Source organism: Orcinus orca, chromosome 2 (assembly GCF_937001465.1).
Source record: "Orcinus orca chromosome 2, mOrcOrc1.1, whole genome shotgun sequence".
NCBI lineage: Eukaryota > Metazoa > Chordata > Mammalia > Artiodactyla > Delphinidae > Orcinus > Orcinus orca.
In genome coordinates, this window is record NC_064560.1 from 187,681,856 (window position 1) to 187,694,133 (window position 12,278).

The window sequence follows — 12,278 nt, forward strand, 5'->3', positions numbered from 1 at the left end:
TCGGTGCTGCTGACATTTTGGGCTGGATAATTCTTTGCTGTGGGAGCTGTCCTGCACACTGTAGGATGTTTAGCAGTATCCTTGGTCTCTACCCACTAGATGCCAGTAGGACTCTCCCCCAGCCCTCCCCGGCTATAACGGTCAAAAATGTCTCCCCGGGCTTCCCTGGTGGCGCAGTGGTTTTGAATCTGCCTGCCGATGCAGGGGACACGGGTTCGTGCCCCAGTCTGGGAAGATCCCACATGCCGCGGAGCGGCTGGGCCCGTGAGCCATGGCTGCTGAGCCTGCGCGTCCGGAGCCTGTGCTCCGCAACGGGAGAAAAATAAAATGTCTCCCCTTATTGCCAAGTGTCTTCTGGGGGGACAAAACCATCCCTGATTGAAAACCACTGAGCTAGAGGAGCCAAAGTCGGAGGCAATTCTCTGGAACATTCCAGCTAAATCTATACTTACTAGAAAATTGCTTTAAAGACTTTTTTTTCTAAACAAGTGATTTCAGGGCAGAGGAGGCATATGTTTCTTGGACAGATTAAGCAGATAATTGCCTCAACACTCTGCCTCGCCGACACTAAGGTTTTGAATGGAGCCCAGAGAAGAACGCAAGCTTTGCCTTCTTCTGGTGATAACAGAGCCAGTGGCGGGCATATCTGTGTTCGCAGCACATACACTGACAGTCGGCAATTATTTTGAGTCACTGTGATAGTTACACGGGGTGTTGAAAGTTGACGCTGCATTTGATTCACCTGAAACATGAATGAGAAATTTAATGTGGAGGCAAAGATGTAAATGAGAAAAGTTTTCTGAGTGGAATTTTTGGGGCAGGGAAAAGGGAGAGAGGCCTTCTTTCTGATTCTTTATGGAATAATTTAAAGGACAGTCAGAACTACCATTATATTAGGGACAAAGCCATCATACTGACTGAACAGTGAGAGTAAAAATTACCCTCCAAGCAAGGAGCCCCTGCTGGGCATGAGAGGACCCGCCAATTGAAGATGCGATGCTGACAGCTCCTCCCGCAAGCAGCCTTCTCTTCTGAGGACCCTGCCGGTTCTCCTCACTGGCGTGCTTGCCTCTTTGTTGATGAGAGTCCTGCAGGGCTCGACAGCAATTCAGTCGGTGATGTGTTTATTAATTTTACCTTTTTAGAGACGTGTTGTTATAAAGCAGAAACGAACACACCATTGTAAAGAAATTATACTCCAATAAAGATGTTAAAAAGAAAGAAAGAAAGAAAGAAAAGCCATTCAGACACCCAGGAAAGACAGAAGAGCCACGTAGATGGTTTCTGGTCCTTTGCAGGTTCGTACATGGCTCTGGCAGATGCCTTCCCTTTAGTGTGTGTTGCACCCCCTTCGTGCCCCGCCTCACACTCGCCACCCATCTTTTGCTCCAGCCTTTGCTGGGGGTGCCTCGCGTTACCAGGTACCTCCCCCTGTTCACCTGGGATTGCCTGGAATCACCTGGGCGGGGCCTAACCCTTACAGCCCTGAAGTATGAAAAAAGGAGTTAACGCCCCATAGGTGACCCTTGACCAATGAGGGGACAGGCGTCAATGGATAACCACTTTCCCTCGGTCCCTCTGAGGTTCTCTCGGCTCATGGGAGGTTCTGGTGGGACTGAGTCGCTCACAGATGTAACAACCGCGGTAAGAGGTCCTTGCGCCGGTTTGCTTTCATTACCTGTTCAGCTCTTGCACACCAAGGTTGTGCCCCAAGCAAGCAACCTGCAATGCAAGCCCTCATCCGAAGCTCTGCTTTCAGAGAGATCCCAGGCTGACACAGTGAAAAGTTTATTTTGAGAGATGAAGTTCTCACGGGGCATTTAAATTGCCGTCATCAACAGCATATGTCACATCAGATTCTCATTCAAGTAAAAGGGGACTCACTATTGAAACAGATCAGTTTCTTCTATGTGCAAAATGATTTTTAGAGCAAATTAAATATTCCCTTTAAGAAGAGCTCTGAAGGTTGAAGTTCCAGGCAGTTGAAATGCCAAAGTCAACCAGAAAAAGAGAGCAGCATTCTCTTCATTGTATCATATGCATGTCTTACTTACTATCTAGCCTGCCAACAATAAATGGTATTATTAGACTTTAGGTGAGGACAATATATTCCTCAGTATAAGAGACTTCTTCTGCCACTTGGATGCAGAGGTACAGCTATGGACTGGCTGTGGGCAGGTGGTGGAATTGGCCATTGAGGATGAACTGTGGAGGATAAAAGGATGGCCAGGAACAAAGAATGACACAAGCCAGGCAAAACTTTGGCCTCATTAGGATCAGGCTCAGCCTACTAGATGAAAGACACAGTGGATGCTGTCAGCTACTTCCCCAGCATCTATGCCCCCATCCCCTGTGCTACTCAGCAGCTGTGTGATTTGGGTGGACGGGTTCCCACTCCAAGCTCCAGAAGGGGGATCCCACTGGCCTAATAAGCCAACCAATTTAATCCCACTCTCCTTAGTGTGGTGACTGGTTTAAGGATTCGCTGGTTGATTAGTACGTGGCATTCCTCCCCTGACCACTGGTGATGGGCAAAGAGTTGGGTCAACCATAATGAAGCCTGGAAATTTTGTTTGCGAGCTGAGAAAGGAGAAGCTCTTTCAGCTGGGATGCAGAGGTGACACGATATTACAATGGTCCTTTTCCTACCACAAGAGTACGAAGTCCACAACAGTTCTATGAGCCATTGATCCAAAAATTTTTGCACCTGCTTTTCATTGTCAATTATCAGCCTGAAAATGGAGCTATACACAGTGAAGGGAAGAATCAGAAAAATTAGAGTGAACTGGAGCCTAATCAACCAGGCCTGAAGCATGCCCAATTTCAAAACTCTTAGTCACCTGATCCAATAAACTCCCTGGGTTGTTAAAGGAAGTATGAAATGGATTTCCTGGTACTTGCAAATAAAAGTGTCCTGACATGCCAGGTATCCCATCTGAAATCTTTTCTAAACCTTATAATATCTGGAACTTGGTAGACATAGAGTAGACACTCATAAATTCAATATTTTTGAAATAATTATTCCATTTTGAAAGAAACCCTAAAATAACTCAGATTTTTCTCTTTAGGTGCCATCTCAAGATTCTGGATTATTCTCCACAGTTCTGCATTCTAAAGAAGTTACTTCCTTGCTGTAATCCAACAAAAATCTTTGTTTACAGTGGCTTAACTGTGATTATGTGCTGAAAGAAGGTATTGATGGGACCGATATGGTTTTTCCCTAAAGAGTGACAGGATAGATTCTCCAGTCCAAGAAAAAGAAAGAAGAAAGGAAAATGGATGTGAAATGCAGTCACAGCTGGCAAAAGTGATTAACCATAAATAATGACTCACTTTTTCCTATTTACTAGGTTTTTAAAATGAGGAATCTTGTGTAAAGCTAGAGATATTTTAAAAGGAGGAAAGAATGTACTTTCAGTATGCCTGATTATTGACTACTTGTGTGCATGTGGATAAATGCAATCAACATACAGCCCAAAGTCTCATTTCTGGCAAAGAGTTTCATATTCCTTCTCTATCAAGTGTTTTAGCAGAACTGCTAATAAATAGTGAGATGATCTTTTTTTCTCAGTTTGAATCTCTGGAAGAGAAATTGTGATGGAAGAAAATAGCATGGATCAGACAGCTTTAAGGATAAAGAACAAAAACAAAAGTGAGCCTCTTTGGACTAAGCATAAAAAATCTGGTTCCTGTACTTTTGGGTCACTAGGTCCTCCGTTCTCTCTCCACGCCATATCTGTGTAAGAGGCTTACTCTGAATGCAGCAAGGAGGCAGTGTGATCCACCAGAAAAGGCCTAGGAGTGAGCTTTCATCTTAGCGAGGCTAGGTGACCCTGGGCAAGTGTCTCAGCAGCTGTGAATCTCAAGCTTCTCACTGGTCAAGCTGCTCGACTATGGTTGCTAAGATTTGATACAGCCGTACATTTTGATGAATCTACGCTGGATCTTAATCTACAACTAGTGTCTTTGTACCGAAAGTCTAAAAAGGCAAGCCAACCCCCGTTAGCCATTTTTAGCCTTTAAAAAGTAGTTTGAGGGCTTCCCTGGTGGCGCAGTGGTTGAGAGTCCGCCTGCCGATGCAGGGGACACGGGTTTGTGCCCCAGTCTGGGAAGATCCCACATGCCGCTGAGCCTGCGCGTCCGGAGCCTGTGCTCCGCAACGGGAGAGGCCACGACAGTGAGAGGCCCGCGTACCGCAAAAAAAAAAAAAAAAAAAAAAAAGTAGTTTGAGTCTTTAACCCACAGGCAGTTGTAAGGAACCATAAACATATATACATGTAAATGGGAAAAAAATGATCCTGCCTTCAATAGTATGAAATATGAATGGAGATAAAGCCATTTCTATTTCAAATATATAATCACCTCAGCTGAGATATCTAGTATCTTCTTGAACTTGATTATGAGATAACAGAAATGGGACAGAGATGGCAATCATTTAATCTCTTAAGAACAGCTATTTTGAAGAGCTTTTCACTCTATGCTCAATAGATTTCTAGCAGGTTATGATCTGGCTAGAAAGAAAGCATAATGATGAGGAAAATTATGTTTTCAATAACACAGGCTTTTACACTACAAGTTCTTCCACAAAGGAGGCAATAAAATGAACTCTGACCACTTTAACTGATGGCATAATGGCTCCATGAACAGATGGGGCCTCTCTGAAAGCAACAAGTTCATATCCTTGATTGGAGGTTTAGGAATGAGCTGAACTTTCAAGTGTAATGTAGGAAAGATTACATACTTCCAGACAAGAAAGCTGAGTATTAGGGGGTTCAGATACTTGGAGAGACGAACTAAAAGAATAAAGCTTAATAAGCTTCATTTTGCTAATGCAACAAATAGAGTTGAAGTTGAAATATGAACTATAAACATTGAGCCATGTATAAATGCCCTGCTAATCATGCTGTTAGCCACTGTCAGATAGGAAGCTTGCTGTTTTAAAAAGCACACTTCCTCGGAGTCAGAAACACCAATTGTCAGATAATGCTTATTTTCCCTAGTAGTATAAGGTTTTCGAGAAGAATATACTTTTAATAATATATGATGGGGGACTGTGGAATGTTTTGTTTGCTTATTTCAAATTGGTGGGGATAAACAGGTTGGTAGGAAAAGGAGCTGGGATCACTGACTATCCATTTCTCCATCTGGGAATGGCTGGAGTCTGTTTCCATGGCAGAGCCTGCTATGTGTTCAACAAAACTTATTTCCTTCTCTTCCTGAGAACGTAGCTAAACCACATTTTCCAGCCTCCCTTGCAATTAGACGGGACTGGGAGTTCTGGCAACAGAAGGATAATAATATAATAATATAGAAACAAAGAATATCCATTGCTCCATCTAATTAAAAGCACTCACATTTCAAAGGAATGTACAGGACCTGACAGTCACCCCAGGGACTCTGGCACAGCCAGATCCTGAAAGATATTCTCATACTGTATTAGTAGAGACTCACAGTAATCCAAGGGATTAACTCTATATAGCTTGGTAGAGGAACAATATTTTAAAATTCTATCAAGTCAGGGTGGTTTTTTTTTTTCATTAAATGAGAGTACAGGAATTTATAAAAATTAAGATTTTTAACTGCTTACACTGTAGTTTTAAATAATCCACTAGGGAAAATAAGATTTTATATCTCAGGCCAGTTCTCAATGATATGCATCACTGAGCCAATAGAAAATCTGGCCTTACTTCATAATTGCAATAAATTATTTATGTTTTTGTTTACAGCATACTCTCAGCATTTAAAACCTCTGGGTCTGTGGACAATAATAAGCAATATAAAAAATGAATAACACTTCATAATGAAACAATTCCCTCAGATGATCAGAAGTAGCCTATTAATAAAGCCCACCTATAATCACAAAGTCACACCAAGTGGAATAACCACAAGGGCTTTTTCAGAATTGCAGTTGAAATAGAACTCCAGTGGAAAGAGATGAAAGTTCAGAGGGCATATGGCAAGTGTTCAGAAAATCATGAAATGCAAAGAGAATGAACATGGCCAAATTAATCAAATCCTAGGCTAAGACCAAGGGACTCCAAGTGCAACTGCAGAGGGGATATTTTAGGACTAGAACCTGGAAGGGCTTCTTCACACAACAGCTAGAAAACAGGACTCCTTTTCTATCCCTGAACTAATAATTCCCAAGTTGGTATGGGGATGGGGGAAGAAGAGGGGATGTACCCCGCTTAATGAGGTCTCACAAAGTACACGACACCCCCCTGTTCCAATCCTCACGGGCCTCTCCCCTCCCGTTCAGCACTGAGAATCACTCTCCAGCGGGGTGACCACAGTGCCGGAAGCTGGCATGACATTTGCCTTCTGAGCGGGTGGGAGGGTTGGAGAGAGTCTCCGGAGGTCTCAGGCTGAGAACGGAAGCTGGCTCAAGGAGGGTTTCAGTAATGCGTAAATCACCAAGGGACATTAGGAGTGTGTTGGGGGGTAGGGGTGGGGCCCTTCTTAGCCTTGGGAAGAAAATGGACTCTCCCATAAATGGCCACAGCAATACTGATTTCAGGGGTTCAAATTACTGGTCCCAACCAGCGTGACGTTTTCTACCCATTATCTAGTCTCTCCTGCCCACAGGCAGGGCCACATCACTGATTACGGAGTATTTCAGCCACTAAAAAAGATCCCAATCATCATTAAAGATACAAAGTGTTGATCTGTGCTGGCTAAGTGAGGTAAAATGTTTGTGCCCTTCTAGTTAGAACTCAACGAGGCTATTTCAGGATATTTATTAAACCAATTAAGTATTTACATTATGCTCAAGCAAAGAGGCACAGTCATAGAGTACATAAATATGAGAAGATGAAAACAAGAAAATGCATGTTGGGAAAGCTGTTTTTCCGGTTTCCTCGAACTGGGTGCAGAGGACGCACTGACTGTTTGGGAACGAGTTTGCGTTGAGCAGGCATCAGTGGTGACCTCGTGACCACCTGCACACATCTTTTTGCTGTGGTTGAACTAAGGTAACCAGGAAAAGTTCATCACCTCCCCAGATGTCTTCCTTGTGGGGTGTACAGTCTACATCTTGGAAAGTGGTGATTAAGGGCTGGAAAGCCAATTTAGGAAATCTTCAAAGCCTAAACGAAATGGGTCTATTCCTACAGTTTTCCCCCTCGATTAAAATTTTTAGTGCCATGATGATGATGAACCCAAACTACAAATACTTTCTTTAGCCTACGGTGCACATGGGGTAAAGGAGTCCATGTTTTCTCAAATACAGTGATAGTCCGTGAATACTGGACCACCTGTGTTATATTATTACTAGTTTTCCTCCTCACTTGACTGTAAACTTGCAGTAGGCAGAGACCACATACATGTTCACTGTGCTGTTCTGAGACTTGATGCAGTGCCTGACACCCACGCTGGCATTCAAGAAACATGTGCTGTATATATGAACATGTGAATAGGAAGGTTTGGAAATGGGAGAAAAGAAATGTCACTTACCATCCCATGATCTTAAACCAGTTGCTATGATCACTGTGGCACTTTTCTTTCTGATTAGGGTAAGAACTTCTGTATTCTGCTCTTTTAAATGTGCTATAAACATTTCCCCCATTGTTATAGTCTTTATTATTTCCATTTTTAATGGCTATATATGATTTTATCAAATGGAATTATAATAATTTACTTATTTGTTGGACTTTTTTTTTTTTTCGGTATGCGGGCCTCTCACCGTTGTGGCCTCTCCTGCCGCGGAGCACAGGCTCCGGACGCGCAGGCTCAGCAGCCATGGCTCACGGGTCCAGCCGCCCCGCGGCATGTGGGATTCTTCTGTATCGGGGCATGAACCCGTGTCTCCTGCATCGGCAGGCGGACTCTCAACCACTGCGCCACCAGGGAGGCCCCTATTTGTTGGACTTTTGAAATGCCCCAGTCTTTTTGCTTTTATAGCTGTGTCAATGAACACATTCACTAAAAATGCTTTTTCTGAGAAACAGATTCTTGAGTTCATTTACGTATTCATCAGACACACACTAAAAGCCACTATGGACCAAGTGCATTAGGTTCTGAAGATGTAGGGGTGAGCAGAAAAGAAATAGAGCCCCTTGCAGCTTTTAGTTCAGCCAGCGAGAGAATTAAATAATTCTACAAGAAAGTAGAAGCACCAGTGTGCTAAGTGCCCTGCAGGAGAAACAGAAGGTGGTGAAGTACAGGGCAGGGACGAATTGCCCGGCAGAGGGGACAGCATGCACAAGGGCCTCACGGCAAGAGACAGCAAGTACATTCAAGGAACTGGAAGAAGCAATGTGGCCAGAGTACAGAGCGGGAATGAGCATGGAGCCCAATGAGGCTGAGGATGAATGGAATGAAACTGCTCAGGACCTGGTGGGCCACTTAAGGATTCTGGTTATAATCCAAAGAGCTATGGGGAGCTGCCAAAGTGCTTCAAGGAGAGGGCTAATGTGCTTAAATATACATTTTGAAAGTTCATCCTTGCTGAGGTAGGCAGAATGATGGCCCTCCAAAGATGTCCATGTTCTAATCCCTGGAGCGTATGGTTGTGTTCCATGGGAAAAGGGGGATAGAGTTGTAGATGGAATTAAGGCCGCTGACCTTAAAACGGAAGAGTATCCTAGATGATCCAGGTGGGCCCAATGTAATCTCAAGGATCTTTAAAGGAGGAAGAGGGAAGTAAGTAGAAGACTCAGGAATGAGTCAGAGAGAGATTGGAAGATGCTAAGCTGCTGGCTTTGAAAACGGAGGAAGGTGCCCTGAGCCAAGGAATGCAGGTGGCCTCCAGAAGCTGGAAAAGGAGAGGAAGTGGATTTTCCCCTAGAGCCTCTAGCTGTAATGCAGCCCAGCTGACATCTTGATTTTGGCCCAGGGAGGCCCGTTTTGGATCCCTAACCTCTAGTATGGAAAGCTAACAAATGTGTGTTAAGTCACTAAGTCTGGGGTAATTCGTTACAGCAGCCGTAGGAAATTAATACAAGGGGACAGATCGTGGGTTCTGTTTTGGATAGTTGAGTTTCACATGTCCTCAACACAAAGAATAGGGACATTTGGAAGTATTCATCTATTTAGCTACTTTTCTAATAAGTTACATGATCTGTAAAGAAATTTGACTTTTCACGACCCCAGTTTTATCATATATAAAAACAAGTTTTATTTAAGGTCGGTTCTACTTCTAAATCTCTGAGTTTATAAGCTTGAAAAGAAACAAATATGCTTTTCCCTTAGATTCCTGTCAGTACTTGGCAGTCATTCGGGAAAAAGTGATATTAAAAATAGTGGATCTAAACTAAAGGGGGAAAAGATTCCATTAAAAAACGCACCCCATATATAAAATTATCTTTAAATACCTTAATAAGAAATGTGTTGAATTTACATAAAGAAAACTACAAAATTCCATGGAGACCTACAAAAGGATATTTTAAAATGTCCATATGTGTGTTCCTGGATGGGAAGACTGAACGTTGTAAACATGCCAAATTCTTCCCAATTAATTTATAAGTTGAACGCAATTTTCATCGGAACCCCACAGGGAGGTTTTTGGAACTCCGCAAAAATGATTCTACCATCCATCTGGAAAATAAACAGGCAGGAAGAGCTGAGAACAATTTGAAAACAAGAAATACCAGGTTTTAGAACATATTATAAGAACTGGGGGAAAAAGTGTGTCCTTGGTGTAAGAATAAGGGAAGAGAGTAGATCACAGCCTGGAAAGGTCCCCTAGGATGTAAAAGAACTCAATACAGAATATAATAAGCAAGACATTATATATAGGGCTTCCCTGGTGGCGCAGTGGTTGAGAGTCCGCCTGCCGATGCAGTGGGCACGGGTTCGTGCCCCGGTCCGGGAAGAGCCCACATGCCGCGGAGCGGCTGGGCCCGTGAGCCATGGCCGCTGAGCCTGCGCGTCCGGAGCCTGTGCTCCACAACGGGAGAGGCCGCAACAGTGAGAGGCCCGCGTACCGCAAAAAAAAAAAAAAAAAAAAAGACATTATATATAAATAGGGGCTATCTAGTAAATGATAAGGGGGAAACTGGCTTGCAATTTGGAAACAAAAATGTTTAGATCATCACCCCATGCTAAATACCCAACTAAATTCCAAAGCACTAAACAATCTTAAAATTCAAAGCAACCAAGAAAATGCAAATGGATATTAACCTGGCCTCTAGATGAGGAAAACTTTCTCAGTATAAAAGCAGTGGGAAAAAATTGCAAAGGAAAAGATCACAAGTTTGAATATATGAAAACTTAAAACTTTGCAGATCAAAAAATCATCATAAAATAAAAGGAAAACAGCACACTGGGAATAATAGTTGTGATGAAAATAGAAACAGGTCAATATTCTCATCATAGAAAAGAGGTAAATGACATGGATAGATAATTCACAGAAGAGGGAACAGGAAGAGCTAATCAACATGTGAAAATGTTCAATATTACTAGCAAGCAGGGAAACAGAACCAAACATGAGATATACTGTTTTCCACCTATTAGATTATCAAAGATTTGAAAAATAAATAACATTCAGTCATCAGTGAGAGCACAGAGGGGCAGATGCTGCAAGAGGCAGTCACATTTGTTAATTAGGCAATTTGGTAAGAAGAATCAGGAGTCCTAAAAATGAAAAAATAAGTTCATACTACCCAGTATGGTCTTCCCACATCTAGGAACCTCTCCTAAGGAAAAAACTTAAAAGTGTGAACAGATACGTTGATTGTAGGGTTATTTATAAAGTGAAAACGGCAAAATGATTGAAAAGCATGGGATCTAAAACTCACTTAACAAAAACATGGAGAGAAACAAGAAAGACTAAATACCAAAATATTAACAACAGTTACCTTTGATTTGCTAGGGATGTGGTTGGTTTTTATTCTCTTTTTCTTACATTTCTCTATTTCCAAAATATTGTACAAGGAGCATTTGTTACTTTTGTAGCCAGATCTCTTCCCCGCCACACACACGCACAAGCGCCCCCCCCGCCCCCCCACCCCACAGCCACCTCTTCTCTATTTTGCCAGCTTCCCCCTGCACGCAACTGAGAGCTAAGGGAAAATTCATGTTTGATAAAATCATGCTGCAAGTGATGGCCAACAAAGGAAAAACATTTAGCACTTCGAGGGCTTATTTGAGTTTATAAGAAAGGAATGAAAGGAAAGATGTTATGGACAGAACTGTTAAACAAGTGTGTTCGAAGGAGGGTCCCGGGTGCCGCCGTCTGGGCGCACATTCCTCCGCGGCAGTTTTCTTTCTGTGACTGCATGGTCTGACTATTCGGCACACTTGACACTCTTTAGCAATAAATATATCCCGCGTATGGAAGTTTTACTGAAAACAGCTCCCAGCGGGGAGAGAAAACAAACAGAACCCTTTTCTTAGTTTGAATCAAACCGCAGGGATAAAACAAGTCTGAACTTCGCGCTTGGTATTCTCATCTCTGGAGGACCGTACAGAACAAACACCCTGAGGTGGGAACGCTTCATGTCTTCTTTTCTTCCCTGTCGCTTCTCTGCACCCCTACCCCTGCCCCCCGCCCTGCCCAGTGAAGTGGGCTGCTGCGATGAGGGCTTCAGATCTGCCGCCTGTCAGCCCCACGGGCTCTGGGACCCTGGGATGGAGGCGGGGTCTAACCTGCCCATCATGCTTCCAAATTCCCACCCCCTCCCCAGAATAAGAGCATGCAGGCATTTTTTCCTTTTAGAGACTTTAGAAATCACCCAACCCATTCTTTTTTTTTTTTTTTTTCCCAACCCACTCTTGCCATTTTATGGATGAGGAAATTGAGGCTCAGAAGCATAAAGCAACTTTCCTAAAGTTACCTATCCAGCTAGCAACAAAATTAGGCCAGAAAACCAGGTCTCTTGATTCACAGCACAGTCCCATGCCCAGCTAATAATAATTCTGTGCTTTCTGAGATCATAAAGACCTTTGTCAGAAATCCACGTGGATCCTATTTTACACAGAAAGAAAAGCCAAGTTGTAGAATACAAACAGCTCAAAGCTACATACACACTGCATGTAGTACTAGAAGCAAGACTCTGGGACTCATTTCCAACTCCTCGACTGTTCTCACTGTATGTGGGAATATGGGATAAACTCTGGGATTAGGATGACTTTGTTGTACAATCAGCCAAGCTTTTCACAGCCATGCAGAGTTACGGGCTGAATAAGACCTGGACCTGGAATGCCCTAGACCATGACATCACATTGAGTGTCCTCCCCAGAGCGCCACAGAACAGCACAGAGAACATTCCACTAATTCAGGGCTGGGAAAAGAAAGCACAAAAACATTTCAAAATGTTAGTGCTTCAGAATTATGCAGT

General features: G+C 43.1%; 1 protein-coding gene across 9 annotated transcripts in view; it reads right to left on the reverse strand.

Annotated features, from left to right (window-relative positions):
* Positions 1-12,278, reverse strand: part of EFCAB11 (EF-hand calcium binding domain 11) — a 585,886-nt gene that overhangs the window by 448,653 nt on the left and 124,955 nt on the right. Inside the window, exon 7 of one of the 9 annotated variants that reach the window (XM_049705647.1) lies at positions 6,723-7,054. The exons of the other annotated variants lie outside the window; for them this stretch is intronic. Coding sequence (XP_049561604.1) covers positions 7,048-7,054 — 7 coding nt within the window. The 3' untranslated portion in view covers positions 6,723-7,047. Of the gene's footprint in view, positions 1-6,722; positions 7,055-12,278 lie in introns of those variants that run through there. 9 annotated transcript variants of the gene reach the window in all.